Raw genomic sequence first — 22,354 nt, forward strand, 5'->3', positions numbered from 1 at the left:
AACACGAATTTCCTCCATTTTCAGGGCTTTAGACAGCTTATCCCTTTGGTAATTAGGCATAAGCCCACACCCTCAGAAAGACAAACAAAAACCAAAACCTGATTTTTCTCTCTTATCTCCTTTGCTTTAGGAGGCTCTGTCAAGACTCCCAGGATTATATGATAGAAATCTCCTCTTCCGGTTTTTATCTGGGTTCCCTCACAAGTTGGCTGCAATTTGCCTTAAGATAAAATACTGTCAGGGCACATGCTATCAGCATGCACAGGTGGCTACACTTTGAAGAGTTTTTCACACAAACACCCAGATACTAGTGGATCCAGCGGCCCAGCGTTTGTTGTCGACAAACAAAAGGATTGCTCCTCCACAGGCATGTATGTGAACCCAGATATTCCTTACCACGTTCATTTAAAAATAAAAATAAAACTGGTTACAAACTGGGGGAAAGGTAGCCTGAAGTTGTTTTAAAAACCGGTATTACTGATTATATCCAGGAGTTGCCAGTCTGCTTACTGCCAACCAGTGGATCACATTCTGGATGGATTTTTTTCATTGCATGCTCATTTCCTCCTCACTCTCCCCTGGGCAGAGCTTCCCTACACTCCATCTGCATGCCCTAGGAAGGGGTGAGATTAAAAGCTGACAAGAGGAAAACAGATAGAAGGACTTCTAACTCAGTGCTAGCAGTTGGCTGAGTACCTTTAAAATTTTACTTTGGTAAATGAACAGGATGCTGATGATTTAAAAGCCATTTTTAGGAGCACCTAGACGGCTCAATCGGTTAAGTGGCTGCCTTCAGCTCAGGTCATGATCCCAGGGTCCTGGCATGAAGCCCCACAACCCGCTCCCTGCTCAGCAGGTAGCCTGCTTCTGTTGCTCCCTTGCCTGTGCTCTCTCATTCTCTCTCTCTCTGTTAAATAAATAAATAAATAAACAAACAAACAAACAAACAAGTCCCTTCAAACAGTCCTTTTTATCTGCACTCAGTTCCAGCAAACGTGGGACTCAACTAATATCTGTTTTGATAAAGACTAGGCAAAAACCAAACCAATAATAATAAAAACAACCACCTACCAAAAAACCCCCCAAACAAACCAAAAAACCCAGCTAGATTAGTGAGTGAGACTGTGAGAAAAAAAATTAGAAAAGGCTATCATGCATCTTATCATTTTCTTATAACAATATATTCTGCCCTTGCCTAGAAAAGAGGTCAGATATTATAAATCTTTGTGGAATACTTGAGTTCTGCTGACAGTTCTGGTAACGGGGTCAGATTCTAGGACCTAATTATCTGAGGCATGAATTTAATGAATGAGGTCAAAGAAAACCTGATTCTACTTGACACCTAAGAATCTTAACTTTTTTCATCTCCTCAAATCAAAGCTCACTGCTCCAAAATTTATAAAGAGGCAAGATGACATAAGAAAGAAGACAGGTTTTAGAATTAGACAGATCTGGATTTGAATGTGAAAATGGGTAATGCTTTAGGCCAGGGCACAGGATTACAAGGTTTGCATTTTGCCTTAGGTTATGGGAAAAAACACACTCTAATGGAGCAATGATACACAGGACTGGAGGAGCTTGGTAAGAAAGAAATTGATGACAATGTCTTGGGCTGATATGGTGCCTTGTAGATGGAGAAAATGAAGGTTTACAAGGTATTTAAAAAATAAAAATCAACAGGAATTGATGATAGACTGGATGCAGAGACAAGGGCAAAGCTGGGGTGAAGGGTAAACCAGGATTCTGGTTTACTTAACAGAATAGATGGCGATGCCATTTACTCAACTAGGACTACTCCAAATAGAAGATGCGCTCTCTGCCAATCCGTTGACCACTGTCAAGTCAATGGATGCATACGTTCATCCAGAGGAACCTGTGGTAAACTCCAAGCCATCAGTATAAGAGACATCCCTCTTACCCACCTCTTCCTTATGGGCCTATTTCCTCTACTGTAGATTACACCTAAAATTCATGGCCATTTCCTTCTTATTAAGTTGAGAGGCATCAGAGTACAGCAGTTACAGCCACAGATTAGACACAGATTGTATGTATTCTAATCCTACTTTTACTGCCTCTTAGCCTTGTGGCCTTGGGAGAACTGCTCTCTGTCCTCAGTTTACTCAACTGTAAAATGGAGGGGAAACCACAGTACCTACCTCACAGTCTTCTTGAGATGAGTAATAAGATGATGATGGCAACAAAAAATCCAGGATTTTACAACAAATATGATTCATGAGGAAGAAGAAGGCTTTAAGCACTTCTCCACCACAGATCCCCATTGTACCTTCCCACTTTGTACTAACCCAATATTGATAGTGAGGTAGTGAACTTGCTTCTGACTTTGACTTCATGGAAGGAATTGTATGGTCTGAGCTTTTCAGGCTCCACACAGACTCATTTCTTGACACTGCGACAGACCTGCAACTTGACACTACCCCTAAGAGCTCTGCAGGAAAAATACCCCATGGCTCAAGCATAACTACCAGTAAGGTAAAACCAGGGTCTCTTGACCACCTCTATCTTTTTACCTTTCCACTTAATGAATGGATAAACTTTTGCGTGAGTTGGATATACTCTCCTAAATCCCTGGAGAAAGAACAGAGGGACTCTTTTATAAGCTGATAACATGATTTTCTTCCCACTAACAAGGAATAATCTTAATTGACATCTAGCTCTGTCAGAGTATATAGCCTCAGAACAAGTACTCAAAACTGAAATAATGATTTTTGGTATCAGGTCCCAGTTTTTAATGAGCTTATTATGGCAAAAACCTAAATAGCAAATCAATTCACTCAGGTATGAATTCACTGGGAAGTTACACAGTTTAAAGTAGTTTACAAAACTTGACTGAGAAAAAAGAAAAAAGAAAAAAAAACTGAGGTAGACAGACATTTCAATAGACATTTTATCATTAACTTAAAGATTGTCCAGGCAAAAATTAATTCAGCCATGTGCTAAGGCACAAATTTATTGGGGGACCAAGAGGTACAAAATACTTTTTTAAGAAAAATCTGGGGGATCCCTGGGTGGCGCAGCGGTTTGACACCTGCCTTTGGCCCAGGGCGCCATCCTGGAGACCCGGGATCGAATCCCACGTCGGGCTCCCTGCATGGAGCCTGCTTCTCCCTCTTCCTGTATCTCTGCCTCTCTCTCTCTCTCTCTCTCTCTCTCTCTCTCTCTCTCTGTGACTATCATAAATAAATAAAAGTTTAAAAAAAATTTAAAAAGAAAAATCTGGGATCTGCCGGAGGGTACTCTTTGACAGACTCATGAAGAGGTAGGGTGGCTGCCCACTCAAAAGTGGGATTAAATTCGGCTCATCAAATTTCCAAAGGATTTCAACCCAATCCCCAGATCAACTGACCAGGAAAGGTACATGTTGTGGTAAGTAACTTCCAAGAAGAGTAAAGAGTGATTGCACTCTGCTACCTTCCCCAGTAAGTGCAATATTGAACTCACTGCCCCTCTATACAGTTGGTGACTGCTTTGTTTTCAACAGGACAATTTTATAAAGTCTCAAGGTTTAATAACAGGAAATCTATTTAATAATTTATGGTAAAACTATAAGATGGAATAAGTAGTCATTTAAAAATCACATCTGGGGATTGACTCAGCGGTTGAACGTCTGCCTTTGGCTCAGGGCCTGATCCCAGATTCCAGGGATCAAGCCCCACATTGAGCTCCCTGCATATGGAGCCGGCTTCTCCTCCCTCTGCCTGTGTCTCTGCCTCTCCTTCTGTGTCTTTAATGAAAAAATAAAATCTTTAAAAGAAATTTTTTTGAATTACATCTAAAAAATCTATGATGCTAAATAACATTCCCAAAATACTTTCGCTTATTCATTTATATCCATTAATATTTCCATATTAATAAATATGTATTCCAGTAAACCCTACAATGCCAAGAACTCACAACTAGAATTCTCATACATTGTCGGTTAAGTAGTAGCTCTCCAGGGTACCTGGGTGGCTCACTTGGTTAAGTGTCTGCTTAACCTGCTTCAGCCCAGGTCATGACCCCAGGGCTGTTCCCTGTTCATCAGGGAGTCTGTTTCTTCTTCTCCCTCTACCTCTGCTAAGTCTCTTGTGCTCTTCCTCTCTCTCTCTCAAATATTTTTTTTTTAATCATTAAATAGTAGGTGTCCTTTAAGAAACAGTTTGGGCAGTTTCTTATAATATTAAATGTACATTTTCTATACGACCCAGAAATTCCACTCCAACGAATTTACCTAAGAGAAATCAAGGCATATGTTCACACAATGACTTTTAAGTGAATGTTCATAGCAACTTTCTTCATAAAGGCCAAAAACCAAAAACAACTTAAGTGCCCATCAACTGATGAATGGGTAAGCAAACTATAGAATATCATCCATACAATGGAAGACCACTCAGCAATAAAGAAAGAATGAATTACTACACACAATAATAGAAATGACTCTGAAGAGCATTGTGCTAAATCAAGGGTCAGCACACTTCAGCCTACAGGCCAGATCTGGCCCTCTGCCTGTTTTTGTAAACAAAGTCTCATTGGAACAGCTACCTACGTTCGGTTCATAGATTTTCCAAGACTGCTTTCATGCTATACCCAACAGACTTTGAATACTTCCCACAATGACCCGACAGCCTACAAGAATACTTACTCCTTGAATCTTTACAGAAAAACTTTGCCAATCCTTATGCCAAATAAAAGAAACGAGATACAAAAGAACATATACTGTATGATTCCACTTATATGAAATTCTAGAAAAGGCAAAACTCTATTGGTAGAAAACACATCAGTGGTTACCAGGGTTTGGGGACAGAGGGCTTCGACTTTCACAGGGCACACAAGGGAACTTCTTAGACAGATGAAAATGGTTTGTATCTTCATTGTGGTGATGGTTGCATGACTGTATACATCGCTTAAAGTACACTCACTCAATGAAAAGTGATTGGTTTCGTTCTATCTCCACAAAGCTGACCAGAAAGGACATATAGGTGTACAAACTATACGTTGTATCACATATACATGTGACATAATATAACTTATCAATTCCTACCTCCTGGTAGGTGTTACCAGGTACTACCTCTTTCAGTGCTGGGAAGGTGACACTGCATTTTACATTCAGACCAAGTTTCTGCCCAGATCCACAGCATAGCTTAGCTTAACTAACTAATAAAGGGCTCGTTTCTTCATCCTAGTCTTTCTCTAGACACCGTCTCTGCAATTTCATATGATCCCATAGATATATTTAAATCTATATACAAACCCCAAGTTTCCTCCCTTCCTGCTTCCTTCTTGCCTCCTTTCCTCTGTTCCTTCATTCTTTCCTTCCTTCCTCAAACAGCCAATTGCCTACTTTATATAGATATGCAGTTATCTCGAAAGCATCTCAAACAGCATATCTGAAATGAAACTCTCTTCTCCAGAATCTGTTCCTCCTTTAGAGTTCTCTGTATCAGAAAATGGGATTGTGGTAGACCTTTACACCAACCTTTCTGTTTCTCCTCTTCTTCTGAGCACCCTAGAGGATTAGACTTCCACCTCCTTGAAATAAAAGGGTACACCCATATACATAACCTCTTGTGGCCAGTGACAGGTGACTAGAAGAGACAGAAGTACCAAAGAGTCCCTGCATGAACCTTCATGTCCTCTTTTTCCCGTCACAGCAAATTTGGTGGAACCAGATTTGTTAAAATGGGCAGTCTGATCACGGGAGTTTAGAGAACAGTTGTCCTAGAGGGTCACTTGGATGTGTAGCCCACTTGGCATGACTGAAAACTTTGTGCTAGTGGCCCAAAGTTTTGAGGCTGTTGTTACCACTGCAGGCCCTAGTCTCCTCTAATATAAGGACTTCAGGTACTCATGTGAAAACCTAGGTATCCTTCTTGATGCTCCTTCTCCCTTACCTTCCACTTCCCATTCACCACCAATCCAACTAAACCCTTTCAAATCTATCCCATTTTTCCTATTTTCATGGCCAAATCAACATCTCTCAACTGGACTCTTATAACAGGCCTCTAGTCTCTTTTCCACACAGCCACCAAAGTGGAAACCACAAAAATTTTCTTATGGCTCTTCTGTTTAAGTGGCTTCAATGGCTCCCTGCTATACTCAGGCTTAAATACAAAGTCTTAACAGGTCCACAAAGGCCTAAATAATCCAACCAGTGCCCACCTGTCCAGACCTCAGTCATATCCACTCTCACTCTCCGTCGTCCTCTCTCTGTCTCCACTGTGCCCTCCCTCCCTCCATCCCAATCCCGTTTCAGTTCCTCTGGCCCTCTTTTGGTTGCTCTAGCACGCAAAATTCCTACCAGGAACTTGGTCTCCCCTCTTCTCCATTTTCCTTTCCATCTACTTGAAGTCACTCTAAAACACATTTACTATTCCTTTCACTTCTTACCCTTCATTTCTTACTAGAAGGGGAAAAATAACTCCTGAAAAATCTCAAGAAGTGATGATTAAGTTCTCAGAATTCATAATACCATAAGATCTAAACACTGACGAAGTAGAAAGAGAAAAGAAGTTATCTCCAGTCCTTGGTAATTGGGGAAAGGAATTAAACAGAATGTAGGAAAGCAAAGAGGCCAGGGAAGGGTTCTCTGAAAAATTATACCCTGGAAGGACTTTAATGACTTCATGACCACCAATGCCCATTGACACTCGTGCTTTTGTATTTAATCCCAATCTCTCAAGAATCCCTCACTTAATTCAGCTCTAAAACCCTGCCCTAGGGCAGCCCGGTGGCTCAGCGGTTTGGCGCTGCCTTCGGCCCAGGGCAGGATCCTGGAGACCTGGGATCAAGTCCCATGTCTGGCTCCCTGCATGGAGCCTGCTTCTCCCTCTGTGTCTCTGACTCTCTCTCTCTGTGTCTCTCGTGAATAAATAAATAAAATCTTTAAAAAAAAATAAAAATAAAACCCTGCCCTAGGCCATAAATCTCTCAGATACAAATGAGTCTCCTCTCCACAGAAAGCGAGAAGATGCCCCGGTACATCCCTATCTCCAGGCCACTATAGTATCAAAGGATGATATCCTCCTGGCAAGCTAAACTGGAACTCTCAATACATTTTTGCCTTAGGATCAAATTCTTCAAATAGTCATTATCTGTGTCTTTATCAATATAAAATGAGAATTTAGAGATACTCAGGGGACCTTCATATGGCTGTGTGTCTAACACTGATTCTGCCAAATATATTATTGAATTCATGACGAAAAGTGTTTCAAGTTTCAGACAAAAATCTGGAATGTTTAAACGTATGCTTAAATTAGGAATTTCCTGAAGAGTTTTACTCACACTTGACACTTGTACTTTTACCTAAATGTTACTAATTCAATTAGAGAAAAAGTGTTTGCTTGTTTTAAAAATCTTTAATGAATAGGAAAAATAACTACATGAGTTCTATAAGGCATGCTTTAGTGCTTTAATTCTGATCTTTATTTCTGCTATGTATTGTTTTTCATAATTCTTAATTTTTATAATTAAGATAAGAAAAATTCAAGTCAAACCAAATTTGTTTTTGCTGTCATTTCATCATTTTGAAATGTGTAAGTTTTGTTTGAGAAAGGGGAGCAAAGTAGAGCACTTTGGTAGACACATCCTGTCTTTTAGATGCAAGACAGCTCAGGATATTACCTTTCCTAACACTACTGATTAAAAAAATTTTTTTTCAAAAAGCGACTCCTTCTGAAGATGGGCCAGAAGCACCTTCTTACAAAAGCTCAAAAAGTTTTTACAAACTCTTATATGTCTAGTACTGGAATTTATTAAAGATTATCTCTGGATGGGATCCAAAACATCTTTATAGTTAATGGTTGTGAATGACTGTCATAACTTGTAAGTGAGAAATGTGAGTATGTTTTTAGCTTTTATCACATAAAAGGCTCTTTGCCAGCATAGGTTTACATCTGAGTCTGCATGGGATGGGAAAGGAATAGTAGTTTCCCTATCTCCTCCCGTGGGTTAGAAAACACATCCACTTTCACAGAAATAACTTCTAACATCAGGCCACATTGCCATTTTGTGTTTTAAATTCTATGATGTGGTCCTAAAGTCTTAGGGTAATCAAAGGCTGTGAAACTTCACAGAGTGAAGAAGAGTCCTTCAAATGAGCACCTGGAAATGAAAGCAGTTGTTCCCGTGAATCAATTCCCAAGCTTGCTGCAGGGGATTATGCTGAAGCCTGGCGAGGAGAGTGAAGCCAGGGGCTTCAGAGCCCAACAGGAAAGGGATGGACTCCAAGCTCCCGCCAGTTAGTGCGGGCCAACACCAAAGTAGCAGCAGGACACAAAGCCCAGCCGGAGACGGGCTCAGTACTGGTCCCCGAAGAAGCTCTCCTCATTAGAAGAAGCAGAAGACAAAACTACCGTCTATTGCAGAACCACCAAAGCGCCAGTTCTCAAATACAAACTACTCATCTCAGTCATTAATTCTTAGGACCAAAACTTTGATCTCAGGGATCATAAAAATTCAAACCTGGTGTGAAGATACAGGAGAAAATGTGGCTTCTGAGGTAAAGTGGAGAGCTGAAGAGCTAACCAACTAGTTAATCGATGGTGATGGTCTGAACATTCTTTTCCTCAATAGTAGATTCTTCTCTCAATTGCTTATGATTATTCCAACTCATCACTTATCTTTTCCTAGGCATAGAGAGACATAGAAGATATCACCATGAACACCACTGTCCTTCCCGTGTTGTCATACTACTAAATATGTGCAATGACTGTAAGCTTCATAAGTACAAAATGTAAAATGGTTATGTCACTGTCCCCATCTCCTACTCCGCTCTTCCTCGCTCACTCTCTTCTGGCCACGTGGGACTTCTTGAAGTTCCTCAGAAATAGCCTGCTTTCTTCCCGCTGTTACCACAACTTCCCAGAGCTGCTTTCTCACCTTATTTCTCACCCAAATGCTATCCCCTCAGAGAGGCCTTGTCTATATCACCTAATGCCAGTAAAACTACCACACATGCCAGCAAGCATAATTCTCAATCATCCTCTTCCTCTCTCTGTCACCCTTCTTCACTCACCACTTATCACTACCTTGCACCATATTTTTTAAAAAGATTTTATGTATTTATTCATGAGAGACACACAGAGAGTGGCAGAGACATAGGCAGAGGGAGAAGTAGGTTCCCTGTAAGGAGTCTAATACAGGACTCGATCTCGGATCCCGGATCACAACCTGAGCCAAAGGCAGACACTTAACTGCTGAGCCACCCAGGAGTCCCCTACCTTGCACCATATTATACACTCATGTATTAGGTTATTGTCATAATTCCACTCTAGAGTGTAAACTATGAGGCAGGGATGCTGTCATCTTCACCATTATACGTCTAACCACACAGTAAGCTCTCAATAAATATCTGGTGAATAAGTAACTAATAAATAAACTGATTAGATTTAAGGTAAGTCATTTATTTCTTAGACACTTTGAGGAAATTCCTCAGAAGTGCAGTGAAGAATAGCAAGTAACAGATTCAACTCAGTAAGTGCGGGACCTGGAGAGCCTGGAAAAGACTACAGAAGAAAGAATTGCTTACCTAAGCATGGTGCAAACTAAGTATCACCAGACTGTTATAGAAAAAATTACTGGGCGACACCTGGGTGGCTCAGTGGTTGAGCATCTGCCTTTGGCTCAGGTCATGATCCTGGAGTCCTGGGATCGAGTCCCGCATCGAGCTCCCCTCAGGGATCTTGCTTCTCCTTCTGCCTGTGTCTCTGCCTCTCTCTCTCTCTTTCTCTCTATGTATCTCTCATGAATAATATAATATATCTCATGAATAAATTAATAAATATTGTTTGAAGATTTTATTTATTTATGCATGAGAGACACACACAGAGAGAGAGGCAGAGACACAGGCAGAAGGAGAAGCAGGCTCAATGCAGGGAGCCTGACATGGGACTCGATCCCGGGTCTCCAGGATCACGCCCTGGGCCAAAGGCAGGCGCTAAACCGCTGAGCCACCCAAGGATTCCCCTAAATTAATAAATCTTAAAAAAAAAGAAAGAAAAAATTATTGGGTACTGGACCTGGGTTCCAGTTGCTGTCATGGAATCAAAATACTCTAAACAAAAACAAAAAGCTAGAAATAATAGCCAAAACGCAGTAATTTACATGAAATTATTATTGTACAACTCTTTGGAGCATCTCTCTACTTGCTAAGTGGGATGTTGCCTGATTTATGTATCATTTAATAAAGCCAATTAGATATAAAAATTTACTTGGTTAAATTTTGTTTTTTTTAACATCATTTATTGAAAAGATATTTATAACATTTATATTGAACAAAGACTTACTACACAACATATAAAAAGAGCTCCAATGAATCAATATGAAAAGAATAAGCAACCAAAAGCATGGTGGCATTTTATGAGAGAGAAAGCATGAAGATCAATAAACCTATGAAAAGATGGTCAACCTCATTGGTAATTAGGAAAATGGAGAGAAACCCTAACGCAACACTATTTTAATATCCTTGAGACTAGAAATTTTATACAATCTGACAATACCAAGTGTTGAAAGTATGTCGAGCAATAAGAATTTCATGCGCTCCTGGGGAGAATTTAATTTGGCATGACTACTTTGGGAACACGATAGCATTGCCTAGTAAAGTAGTAGGTGTGCAAACCCCCTACATCACAGCTGCTCCTGTCCTGAGTATACATCCTAGAGAAACTCTTACTCATCTGCTCTAGGAGAGGTATACAAAAATATTCATGGCATCATCCTCATGGCAAAAAAACTGGAGACAACTCAAATATCTATCTTGAGAAAAATAAACTGCAAGTCACAGAAAAGTTCATACAGAGTAATTCCATTTTTATAAAGTTCCAAAATATGTTCTCTATATTTATATAGCCCTAAAAATTAAAAAAATCATGAATGAAATATTCAGCACAAAGTTTTCAAAAGTGAGGGAGGGGAAAGGGATCAGGGTTTCAAAGGTACTGGTAATGTTCTCTATCTCAGGTTGGGTGATGGGTATGTTTTAATCTTTTGTTTTTCTTCATTAAATAATGCATATATGTTATATATCCTCATCTGCCTCTATGGTATTCTTAACAAAAATGTAAAGTTTTTTCATAATTTATTAAAATAAAAATTTTAAGTGTCAGTATTTATTTACCTAGAAAATTCACTCATGTGAAACACCAGATTTTAGCATGATAACAAAAGAGTGAGACACTCCTCTACTAATAAATAACAGAAGTATCTTTAAACCTTCTTGTATATATTTAAAATAGCTATGTCTCAACAAACTGTATGATGCAGAAGAATCTATCATCCGCTAGAGAATGAATCTTTTCTTTCCTAAAGAAGGAAGGAGCATGTTTTCTACTAAGGCAGAGTTAAATAACCTTCACATTTGAAAAGCACAGAATAAATGCAGTCTCTTCCTGCTTCTCTTCATCAGTGGCATGTTTCTTATTCCTTGCCTGAAATTCCCTCCTCTCACCCATCCCTTTGCATTTACTCATCACTCCCTGGATGAGTTGATGGCTTGTCATGTGACTATTTAGGAATTCCAGAGGATGGAGGGGTTGGTAGGGTGGCAGTTCATACAGAGAAAAATGAGAAAGCAACAGAGACATATGCTCAGAAATATCTTCTTCCTATGTCCCCGTTACTAAAACTAATAAAAATAATTGTCAAAATGAAAATCGTGAAATGACTTAATTTGCTAGTAACTTGCTAGTAACTACCACTTAGTCATTGTCTTGACCTTTAGCAGTGAGTATGAGATGAACACTGGCTCTGCTCGGTTTATTTAAAAAAAAAAAAAAAGCAGTGAGCTTCTAGTTCTAAAACTCACTGATTTATTATAAATAATTCAGTCTTATCCCCGCATTTTAAAAATAAGGAAGCTAACAAGGAAAGTGACTGAGGCAACAAACATAGCTTCATGTGATAAGACCATAATCTCTGAGATCACGATTACTAACTGGCTCTATCTCTAAGCAGCAGGGTGACTCTGGGCAAATCTCGAAATCCTCAATGTCTCCTTTGTTAAATGTGGGTAGTACTGCTACCTCACAGGTCTTCTGGGATGATTACATGATGCCAAGTGCTTCCATGAGACACTGGCACATAATAAATATTCAGTGTGTGATCACTGTTTTTATATCCTAAAATCACAAAGCCAGGAAGGTCCAAAACAGAATTTTCCATAGATTTCTCTTTTTATCCACCTCTAACCTACACATTTCATTTTTGAAATTATAGCCACTTAATAACACCTTTTATAACTTTGAGTTATACTACTATACTTTTCTCTCTTCCCCAGGGCTAACTGAAACATATGTAAGCTAACAAAAATGCAGTAATTCAATAAATATTGGCCACTCTTTCTGCCAATCCCTTCAGTCTAGTTTACATATTTAATGGGTATTTTCAGCTGTTTCTAGATAAATCCCTCACTCGTCAAGGGAACTGGCAGTCAGTGCCTCTCCTCGGCACTCTTTTTTCATAATTATCTTCCTTTTCAACCTGGCATTGAGCAGAAGAGAGTGATAATCAGGAGACATCATATCCCCCGTCAGTCAGGCTCTTAATGATGGCAAATGTAGCCACAGCCAGGCCTGTACCCTTGTAAAAAGAACATCCTCCTCTGCTTTTCTGATCTCACCCTCCGTGCTGAGAAATCATCACAGGGTGCTGTGACACTTAAGGGAAAGATCACCTGAGAGACCCTCACCTGAAATCCCCCCCATGCCATTGGCTTTGCGAGTCGAGTCGGTGCCTCAGGTTGCAGCAGGAGAATCAGATGTACAGATGTACAAGTGAAGATGAGGCTAGAGGAGGTCTGTTCTGGGAAGGGCACGCGGACTTACCCCAAAGCCAAAAGCAAACAATCTAACTAAACCAATATGCAAAAGTGGTAGTTTAATAAATTTAGACTTTTGTGGTAAATCCCTCTGTTGAGTACTGTGCTTCATCTTTCCATTACAAGAAGTCTGAGGCTTATTTGTTTGTGGTGCTATTTTAATTTAAGCAGTGCTTTTCTTTAAAAAAAAAAAAAAGACTCAACACGTTATCATAAACGCTTCATGGCTGTGCAAACAATTTTTATTCACTTAAGCCAACACAACTACTGATAGAAGCTCAAAATGTAAATAGAATCATTCCATAATTCCCAGTTCTCTCCTTTCCTTGCAACCTTAGGAGACCCCCTCAGAGTCCAACCAAGCCTCGTGGTTAAGGCACTAACGGAGCAAGAGCATTCAATCAATGAGAAAATAAAACATTATTTGTTACTCAATAGTTCTAAAAACATACCAAGGTCATCAACATGAGAGAATGTGCACTGCGTTGGTTTTCCAGACACTTATTTAATGATTTTCATTTTAATTATATATAGGGTGTGAGCACCATGGCTGAAGTTCCCAAGGAGCTAGTCTGGCCTTAGTCGGGCTTCGGACAGCTTTTCCCAAGAGCTCTAGCTTACTATACCCTGAGATCACATTTAAAATATTTAACACCGGACAGAGTCATTGTGGACTCTGGACTGGCCATGGCCAGTATACCAGTGAGTCCTGGCTGAAGGCCAGCGCCTTGGACACCCAAGAAGCCCAGGAAGGAAAGAGGAGGTGGCGGCAGAATATGTGATTGTTATGCAACCATTCGTGTCTGACTGTACCAGCAACCAGCTCCCATTTCTCCATGTTGTCCAAGAACTTATTAATACATTTTTGGAAGTCTTGCAAAAAGCTGAATATACTATATCTGAGGCATCCTTACCACTTGCCAGATAAAGGGAACATTAGTTAATCATTTAAAAAAATCTAGAACTTCTGCAAGTAATTTTTGGTTCTTTGTTCCTATCTCCCTGATTCCTCTAATATTTCCTCTCCTTGAAACAAAGTAGTACTCAAAAGCACACACAATCATATCTTAACAGGTTGCTCCTTTCTCTGCTAAAAACTTGGCAACTGAAAACGAAGGGAAGCCCTCCTGTGTTTAGGAACCGGTAAATAGATACCAAATTCGTCCTAACCAAAAAGCACTGATTCATGCAGCTCCAGAGGGAAGGGCTGAACCAGTTAGCAAAGGTTTAGGATTATACCTTTGATCAAAGCCCTGACTTAATGTTTACTGTTTTTTAAGGCATTTTTCATTCATTCAAGATCAAAAAGTTGCAAGAAATTTGTGAATCTGGGCAGCCCTGGTGGCTCAGCGATTTAGTGCTGCCTTCAGCCCAGGGCCTGATCCTGGAGACCCAGGATCGAGTCCCGCATCGGGCTCCCTGCATGGAGTCTGCTTCTCCCTCTGCCTGTGTCTCTGCCTCTCACTCTCTCGGTGTCTCTCATGAATAAATAAAATCTTTAAAAAAAAAAAAGAAATTTGTGAATCTGTAATTCACAGCATCGCTTACTTTCCCATTAGTTAAAAATCTCTGTATCCACAGGATCTGTGGCAGTTCTTACAAGTTTCAAAAGGGAAATTGCCAGGCCATGTGTCTGTCCTTGGGTGGACAAAGATAAATCACTAGAAGCAGATCTTAGTTCGGGGATGAGTCAACACAGCAGCCTCCCATAGTTATGCAAAAGAGGGGTGAACTTGTACCAATGATGAGAGGGAGGAGAGTGACCTTTTGTGACCTGAGCAGGGTTACCCCTTACAATACTCCTTGAAGGGCTTAGTAGATCAAGGAAGAGAAGGTGGATACATTTGCATAAGGATAGAGGAGCTATCCTCTACCCACAGGACAAAAGGCATCCAGAATCCCTCTCTTAGTACATTCGATTTAATTAAGACTCTGATGGGTTGGGATTGTCCTGACATAAAAGGAAATCGAGAGTCTGAAGGGATTAATTAACAGTCCATCAAAGTGGTATTAAAATTACTTTAAACTGAAAACATCAGAACAATCAGCAGCCACAGAAAGAAAATTATCTAAACTAAGCAGAGGCTTCAGAAAATACATCCTCCACTAACACCTACTGCCCAGCCTCCCCAACCCCCAACGCCCCCCCCCAAGACTTGAGAGGGAAGACTGACCCAGGAAGTACGAATTCAGCTGCCATTAGCATCAAAAAGCCCAACAGAACTTTCCATAGTTTCCCACTGAAGCTCTCAACACCTCCTTTTTATTAAGTTAGTACATAAATCTTTACCTTTGACTATTCAGCAAGTTACTCAATACTGAGCCCTCCAGCATGCATATGTAAATAAACCTTCACTTTTCCCTGTTAATCTGTCTATTGTCAGTTAAACGGCAGGCCCCAGACCTTTTGAAACTAAGTGAGTAGAGGAAAGTGTTCCTCCCCAAAGATCCCAAAGACGGGAGAAGTCAGTAGTGTAACCCAAGTTCAAAAGCAGGATCTGGAGAAAGCTCCCCCACATGCTGGCCTGGGGAGCCTGCACTGGAGCAGTAGCTCAGCTCGGATGTGTGCCTTGAAGAGTGATCCCCTTGGAAGGCCACCCCCCCACCCCACCGTGTGGCCTGCATATGAACCTGGACCAGATATGAGCTGAGGCCCCTAGTTCTGTCTCCCCTGGGCAGCCTGAAGCAGATCTCAAACCTGGACCAGGAAAACTACTCATTTGTGGGTAGTGGCAGACTGAAGAGATGCGGAGTTCACGGATTCCAACTAATGTGTGCAACAGAACGCTCAGAAAATTGATATGGAAAATGAAAGAATAGTAACCAGATTTGGACGCCAATATGCACAAACCCACAGAGATAAAGAGAGGGGGAGGAAAAAAAAACAAACATCATTTCAAAAGTTGCTGTGCCAGGAATAAAACGGGGAGGGGGAACTAAAATTTACAGATGGTCTTCTATGTCTTCTATGTAAATACGCTTACATCTAACTTGCTAAATTCTTGACTCTGCTCACCATGATGTTTCTTCTTCAACATTTCTCTTTTCAGAAAATGGACCTCTACTCACAACAATCAGAGATTCATTCCTGATAGTTCTTTTTTTCTCATTCCATTCATATTCATCATTGAGACCAATAGACCCAACCTCCCAAGAAGATCAGTCTTCTTCCACCTTCACTTTCACCATCACCATCTTCAGTGGTACAGAGCTGTAGATTACTGACTACTTTTCTACAGACTTACTATTCAGGAAGTCCCCTCTACAGCGAATTTCTCACTTCTTCGTAAATTTTCATGTCCCTTTTAAAATAATATTTGAAACAAGGAGACTAATCTGCAGGTTTATGAGCAGTATGAATAAAAAATTTTAAATCACACTTTAGTTTTCTATTCAAGAATTTAAGGCTATTTAAGGCTATTTAAGAATCAACCATAAGAAAAATACTTCCCACTGGTCCACTTTATTCTAACTGGCTCTCTTGGCATGTCAAGACACACTGCTCTATTGATACAAGATGATGTTTGAAATGTTTTTAGCTAGTTGATAAAATATTTAAGACAATCTCAGAAGCATTTGCCTTACTTTAAAAAAAAAAGAAGTCTTCTTCCTACCATTTAAAAAACACTAGCTTGTAGTGGGGGGAGGGGTTGAAATTTGGAGGAAAATAAACTCCTAAACCCAATTTGGAGTTCATAATTTGGAATAAATTAAGACTTACAAAAAAAATTCCAAAAGGAATATGAAATATATTCTTTGCCCAGATTCCTCCAATACTAACATCTTATCATAGTAGCTTTATCTCTTTTTCTTGTATTATTTCCAAACAGAGAAGGAGTTCAGAGTAAGTCACTCCCAAAACGTGCTGCTCTAGCATAATGATTACTGTGAGCTGAAGGCAATTTTTAAAAGAGCAGACACAGGATGAGCTTTCTGTCCTCTACCAATCTGCTTGAAAATAGAACATAAATTCCTGCTTTTCAAACCAGGACGAGGACAATCTTATCATCTTACATGAGATGGCACTGAGATGCATCTGCACAAACAAGCCTTACTAAATTAACATTTTTCTTCCAGTAGTTGCCCCACCCATTTACCTTCCCATATGTTGCTACCCTTGAAAGCCTAAAATTCTTTTCCTTTGTCTTTCTCACTTCTCTGAAATTTACTGTTTCTTTTGTTAAGATACTATATAAGCCCAAGTTCCCACCATTCCTTTGAGTTACCCATCACTGAGTTTCTCCCATGTATATGTATCCTGCACGTGTTAATATACTTCTGTTTGCTTTTCTCCTGTTATTTCATTTTTTTGTCAGTTTAATGTGCAGGGCCCCAGCTGGAGAACCTAGAAGAATACAGGAAAAAGAGCTTTCCTCCTCCAGTACTATCTATGAGAAAGTCGCCAATATGATGCTCCCTTATCCTTAAATACTTCAATATGTATTTCTAGAGATCAACAACAGTCACTTATGTAATTGCCACACAATTATCAAAATCAGAAAGTTAAAATTGATACAACACTATTATATAATCTACAGGCCCCATTCAAATTTTAATTGTCCCAATGATGACCTTTACCATAAAAGAAGAAAGTTTGTTTCCACGTTCTAGGAGCTAATCCAGGATCACTTACAGCATTGAGTTGTAAGAATCTCTTTGGTTTCTTTCAAGCTAGGATAGTTCTTCAGTCATTCTTTCTTTTATGACCTTGACATTTTTGAAAAGTAAGGAAAAATCTATAAAAGTTACTTTGTAGAATATCCCTCTACTTGCGTTTGCTAATGTTTCCTCACAATGAGATTCTGGTAATGGATTTTTGGCAGAAATATGACAGGAGTGGTGTCATATCTCATATCAAGAGGCACATGCAGTTGGTCTGTCCCATTGATGAGGATATCAACTTTGAATACTTGGTTATGATTGTATCTGTCCAGTGAGTTCATGAATTTTATGTTATAGGGCATCTGACACAAAAATTTTGAAACACTTCATAAATGAGTCTATTTACATAGTTTCAATGGCTTGTGTATCTTGTTATATTTTCAAAGTTTTTATTTGAGGGCTCATCTTTATTTTCTACCTATTTCTTCCTTTAATTACCAAATGTAGTGTTTCTAGTACTTTCCCTTTTTATCTTATAATGTGTTACAGGAAAAGTGTCTAATCATCGAAAATGATGTTAGTTGGGATGCCTGCATGGCTCAGGGATTGAGCATCTGCTTTCAGCTCAGAATGTGATCTGAGGGTCCTGGGATCGATTTCTGCACTAGGTTCTCTGTGGGGAGCCTGCTTCTCCCTCTGCCTATGTCTCTGTCTTTCTCTGTCTCTCTCAATCTGTCTCTCATGAATAAATAAATAAAACATTTGTAAAAATATAAATAAATAAGAAATAAATAAAATATGTTAGTTTTGGCTGTCAGGCGGATGCAGCACTTCCTTTCTGTGCTCATGCTCATGGCAGAGGCAGCAGGTGTGCCCTTGACATGCAGAAAAACACTGACAAGTTTGTGGACCTCCACATGCCAGGAAAATACTCTGCCAGCAACCACATCATCAGCACCAAGGATCACGTGTCCACCCAGATGACTATGGACACAGCTAACAAGGTGACAGGCAGGTTCAACAACAGGTTTAAAACCTACGCTATCTGTGGGGTCATTCCCAGGATAGGTGAGTCAGATGACTCCATCCTCCAGCTGCCCAAGGCTGATGGCATGGTTTCAAAGAAATTCTGACTGGAGAGGATCACAGCTGTGGGATATTTGTCATAAATAAAAAATACCCCTTCCCCCAAATAAATAAGTGGTGTTAGCTTTCAGTAAATTTTCAAATACATAGGTGAGGGTTTTTTTTTTTTTTTGGCTTCTTCTATATTTTACTTATAGTATGTATAGAATATGTTGCTTGGACAATCCATAAAAATGTCATATAAACTGAAAACAAATGCATCATGAATCATATGCCTATGTGCACACTGTCTCTGTACATTGGTCTGTTGTAACAAAGAACCATAGACTGGGTCGCTTATAAGCAACAGAAATTTATTTCTGTCTGGAAAGTGGAAATCCAAGATCATGCTGCCAGCATGGTTGAATTCTGGTGAGAACCTCTTCCTGACTGCAGACTACTTCTTTTCACCAACATATGGCAGAAAGAAAAAGTGAGCTAGCTCTCTGGCCTCTTCCTATGAGAGCACATACCCCATTCACGAGGGCTCTGTCCTCATGACCTAATCACCTCCCAAAGGCCCCACACCTCCAAATGCCATCACTCTGGGGATTAGGTTTCAACATATGAATTTCGGAGGTACACAAACATTTAGTCTGCAACACACATTTAATTACTTAAACAAGATTAATGAAGTGATACAGATGCAAATAAAAAGTGCCAGTCATTAGAAAAGATACAGTGTTTATAGACAAGAATGGTGAAAATAATTAGATTGCAGGAAAACAAAACTCTTCATTTGTTTGTCAGAAAAACACTAAAGTCTAGGCCTACTCAAAAGCCTGCCTCTGAAATTTGACCCTGACAAATTACTTCTTTTACTGTAATCTATAATGAAACTAGCAAGGATTGCACACACACACACAAAGACAGGAATACAGATGAACACAAATTGCTTTGAACCTATGGTCTTGTGGAAATAACATAGTAGGTATCATTTTTTAAAAACATACAGAATTATTTGACAAAGTGTAAAAAAGTATACATTCTATACCTTGCTTTGAAGTTCTAAGCACAGCCAACATTGCCTAGGAATTCGATTACTATTTTTCCAGCAGCAAATGCATAAACGTCCTTGGACAGCGCCCGAAAATCCACCTCTTCACTGGCCTCATTGGGACTCTGGGATCCTTGGCCCACAGTAGTCAATTCTCCAGAATAATTCATTTAAGACATAGATCAGATCAGATCACCTCCCAAACCTTGCTTACCATCACACTCAGAAAACATTCAAGCCATATTTAAAGTCTATCAGCCTCTATGGTCTGGCCTCCGCCCCTCCCTGCGCTTCTTTCCTTGCCTCTCTCCAGGCCTGCTACTCTGGCCCTGCCATTCTCCAGCACATCAAGCACAGGGCTGCTCCTCTGCCCGGAACATTCCCTCCCCTGCCAATTCCCCTGTGGCGTGCTCCCTCTCTCTACTCAGGGTCTAACATTCCCTCCTTGGAGAAGCCTGCCTGATCACTAACCAAAACAGTGTTCTGTCCTTCCCACCTGCCTCCCTCACATTATTTTCTTATTGGTGCTCCTCGAAGCCTGACGTTACGTCAGGCATTTGTTTACTTGTTTATGTTCTGGATTCTTCACTAGAAAAGAAGCTTCAGGTGAGCAGGAGTGTTAGGTTCACCACCATATCCCATCTGGGAGAGAGCCTGGCTCACACTGACACCTAATCAGCATGCATGGGATGAAGCACTGAATGAGTGCTTAGATTTCCACGTGACAAAACACGTGCACACATACAGACGTATATACGTAGAGAATACGAAGGATGGCAACTCTGACCTCGCATCAGAATGGCCTCTAGAGCTTTGAAACTCCAAACACCAGGTCGAACCCCTAGAGATCTGGATTCAGCAGGCATTCACAGGCTTAATTCTGATTCAGAGCCAGGAACCAGAAGCTTCTTATGAGAGGCTGAGCTACCTATTAACTGAAGATTGAGGCTCCTTTTCATTTTGAGGATTCCTGGGCAGTGTTTCAGATACTGTGCTTTAGCTGCCCACTCTTGGCTATGAATGACCACATATAAAAGCAGGGCCTGCAGCCCACGGTGGTATGGGCCACAGTGACCTCATCCTTGGCCTGGAGCCCACTTCCTTAAGGAATAAACACACCTCAACCAATGTTCTTTTTTTTTTTTTTTTGTGAAGAGATGTGTTGTACACACAGAGAATGCAGGTTTCCTTGTTCTGGAAGCCTACCAAATGTGCAGGCGGTTGGGAAGGGCAGGAGGAGTAAGAAAGAGTAATCAAGGCATAGGTTTGGATAAAGGACATAAGGTTGCAGGGACAGGATGTTCTCGCCTTGGGAAGACTCACTGAGAAGAGGATCACAGGGTCTCTGGATATGTTTACCAATAGTTTTTAATGCTTATCTTTCAGACCCTGGACTCAAATCATCTCACCAAATTTTCGTGTTCTAGACTAAATATCTATGTTTCCAGAATCCCTATGTTGAAACCTAATTCCCAGTGTGATGATATTTGGAAGTGGGGGGTCTTTGGGAGGTGATTAGGTCATGAGAGTGGAGCCCAGTCAAGAGACCCCAGAGAACACCCTTGGCCCCTCGTGTGAGGACACAGCAAGAAGATGAACCAGGACATGGGCTCTCACCAAACACTGAATGAGCAGACACCTTGATCTTAGACTTTCCAGCCTCCAGACCATGAGAAATAAGTCAGTGTTGTTTAAAAGCCACCCAATCTATCATATTCTGTTATAGCAGCCTGAGCTAAGACATCTCATGACAGCCTTACTGGGTCGTCATTATAATCCCTACTGGATAAATGAGTAAGCCACAGTATAGAGCCACTAAAGGACTCTTATACAGTCACAATAGCTAAGTTGAAGATCCAGGGTTCAAACCCAGCTCTTTCACTTCAATGAAAACCACCATCCCCTGCTGAATTGTGGCTGGTGCCCCTATCACCCAGTTCCCCACCATCCCACATATACTCAGCTTAGCCTTTGCTTCCTTCAATAATTCCTAATCCCACATGCACACTAGAATCACCTAGAGAACTTTTAAGGGAAATGGTTGAGCCCTACTCCCAGAGATTCTAATTGATTAGGCAGGGCGTAGGCACTGGTATTTTTTTTTTAAGCTTCCTAGATAATTCCTCCGTACAACTAGAGTTAGAAACCATTATTTCAGGGCAATGGGAAGAAAGCCCATGCCCTAGTGGAAAGTACCTCAAACAGCATCCACAAAGAATGAATACACAATTCAGAAGAGATCAGAGAGTAGCCTGGCAAAGAAGCTTCTAGAACTAGGGATGTGGTTCTAGCCCATCCTGAAAAGAAGCCTGAGGTACTGAGCTCCAGTCTAGAATAGCAATGTTTGCTACAGCCACCATAACAAAGCACCGCAAACTGAGTGACTTAACCAGCAAAAATATGTAGTCTCACAGTTCTGGGGCTAAAAGTCTGAGAGTAAGGTGTGCGCAGAGCCAACCTCCCTTTGAACGTGCTCAGGAAAGATCTATCCCAGGCCTGTCTCCTAGCTTCTAGTAGTTCCTTCACATATGACAGCATAACTCCATCTTCACATGGCACCATCCTACAGTGTATATGTGTCTATCTCCAAATTCCTCTTTTTTTAAATTTTTTTAATTCATTTATGATAGCACAGAGAGAGAGAGAGAGGCAGAGACACAGGCAGAGGGAGAAGGAGGCTCCATGCACCGGGAGCCCGATGTGGGATTTGATCCTGGGTCTCCAGGATCGCGCCCTGGGCCAAAGGCAGGCGCCAAACCGCTGCGCCACCCAGGGATCCCCAAATTCCTCTTTATTAAGGGCCCCCGTCATAATGGATCACG

The 22,354-nt window shown here is 40.6% G+C and overlaps 2 protein-coding genes across 6 annotated transcripts in view; one reads left to right on the forward strand and one right to left on the reverse strand.

Moving 5' to 3' along the window:
- The window catches only part of ELMO1 (engulfment and cell motility 1), a 523,965-nt gene that overhangs the window by 440,564 nt on the left and 61,047 nt on the right, over positions 1–22,354 (reverse strand). Inside the window, exon 1 of one of the 5 annotated variants that reach the window (XM_055314759.1) lies at positions 8,458–8,475. The exons of the other annotated variants lie outside the window; for them this stretch is intronic. The gene's annotated coding sequence lies outside the window, so the exon portion shown is untranslated. Of the gene's footprint in view, positions 1–8,457; positions 8,476–22,354 lie in introns of those variants that run through there. 5 annotated transcript variants of the gene reach the window in all.
- LOC129502895 (40S ribosomal protein S21-like) lies at positions 18,292–18,543 on the forward strand. Its single transcript, XM_055314761.1, has one exon. It carries the CDS (start codon positions 18,292–18,294, stop codon positions 18,541–18,543), a length of 252 nt encoding a protein of 83 aa, XP_055170736.1.

The sequence above is a fragment of the Nyctereutes procyonoides genome, unplaced genomic scaffold, assembly GCF_905146905.1.
Source record: "Nyctereutes procyonoides isolate TBG_1078 unplaced genomic scaffold, NYPRO_anot_genome, whole genome shotgun sequence".
NCBI classification, from domain to species: domain Eukaryota; kingdom Metazoa; phylum Chordata; class Mammalia; order Carnivora; family Canidae; genus Nyctereutes; species Nyctereutes procyonoides.

Bases quoted from the DNA above. Each gene is read 5' to 3' on its own strand.
- LOC129502895 (XM_055314761.1), top strand. From the start codon at position 18,292: ATGCAGAAAAACACTGACAAGTTTGTGGACCTCCACATGCCAGGAAAA.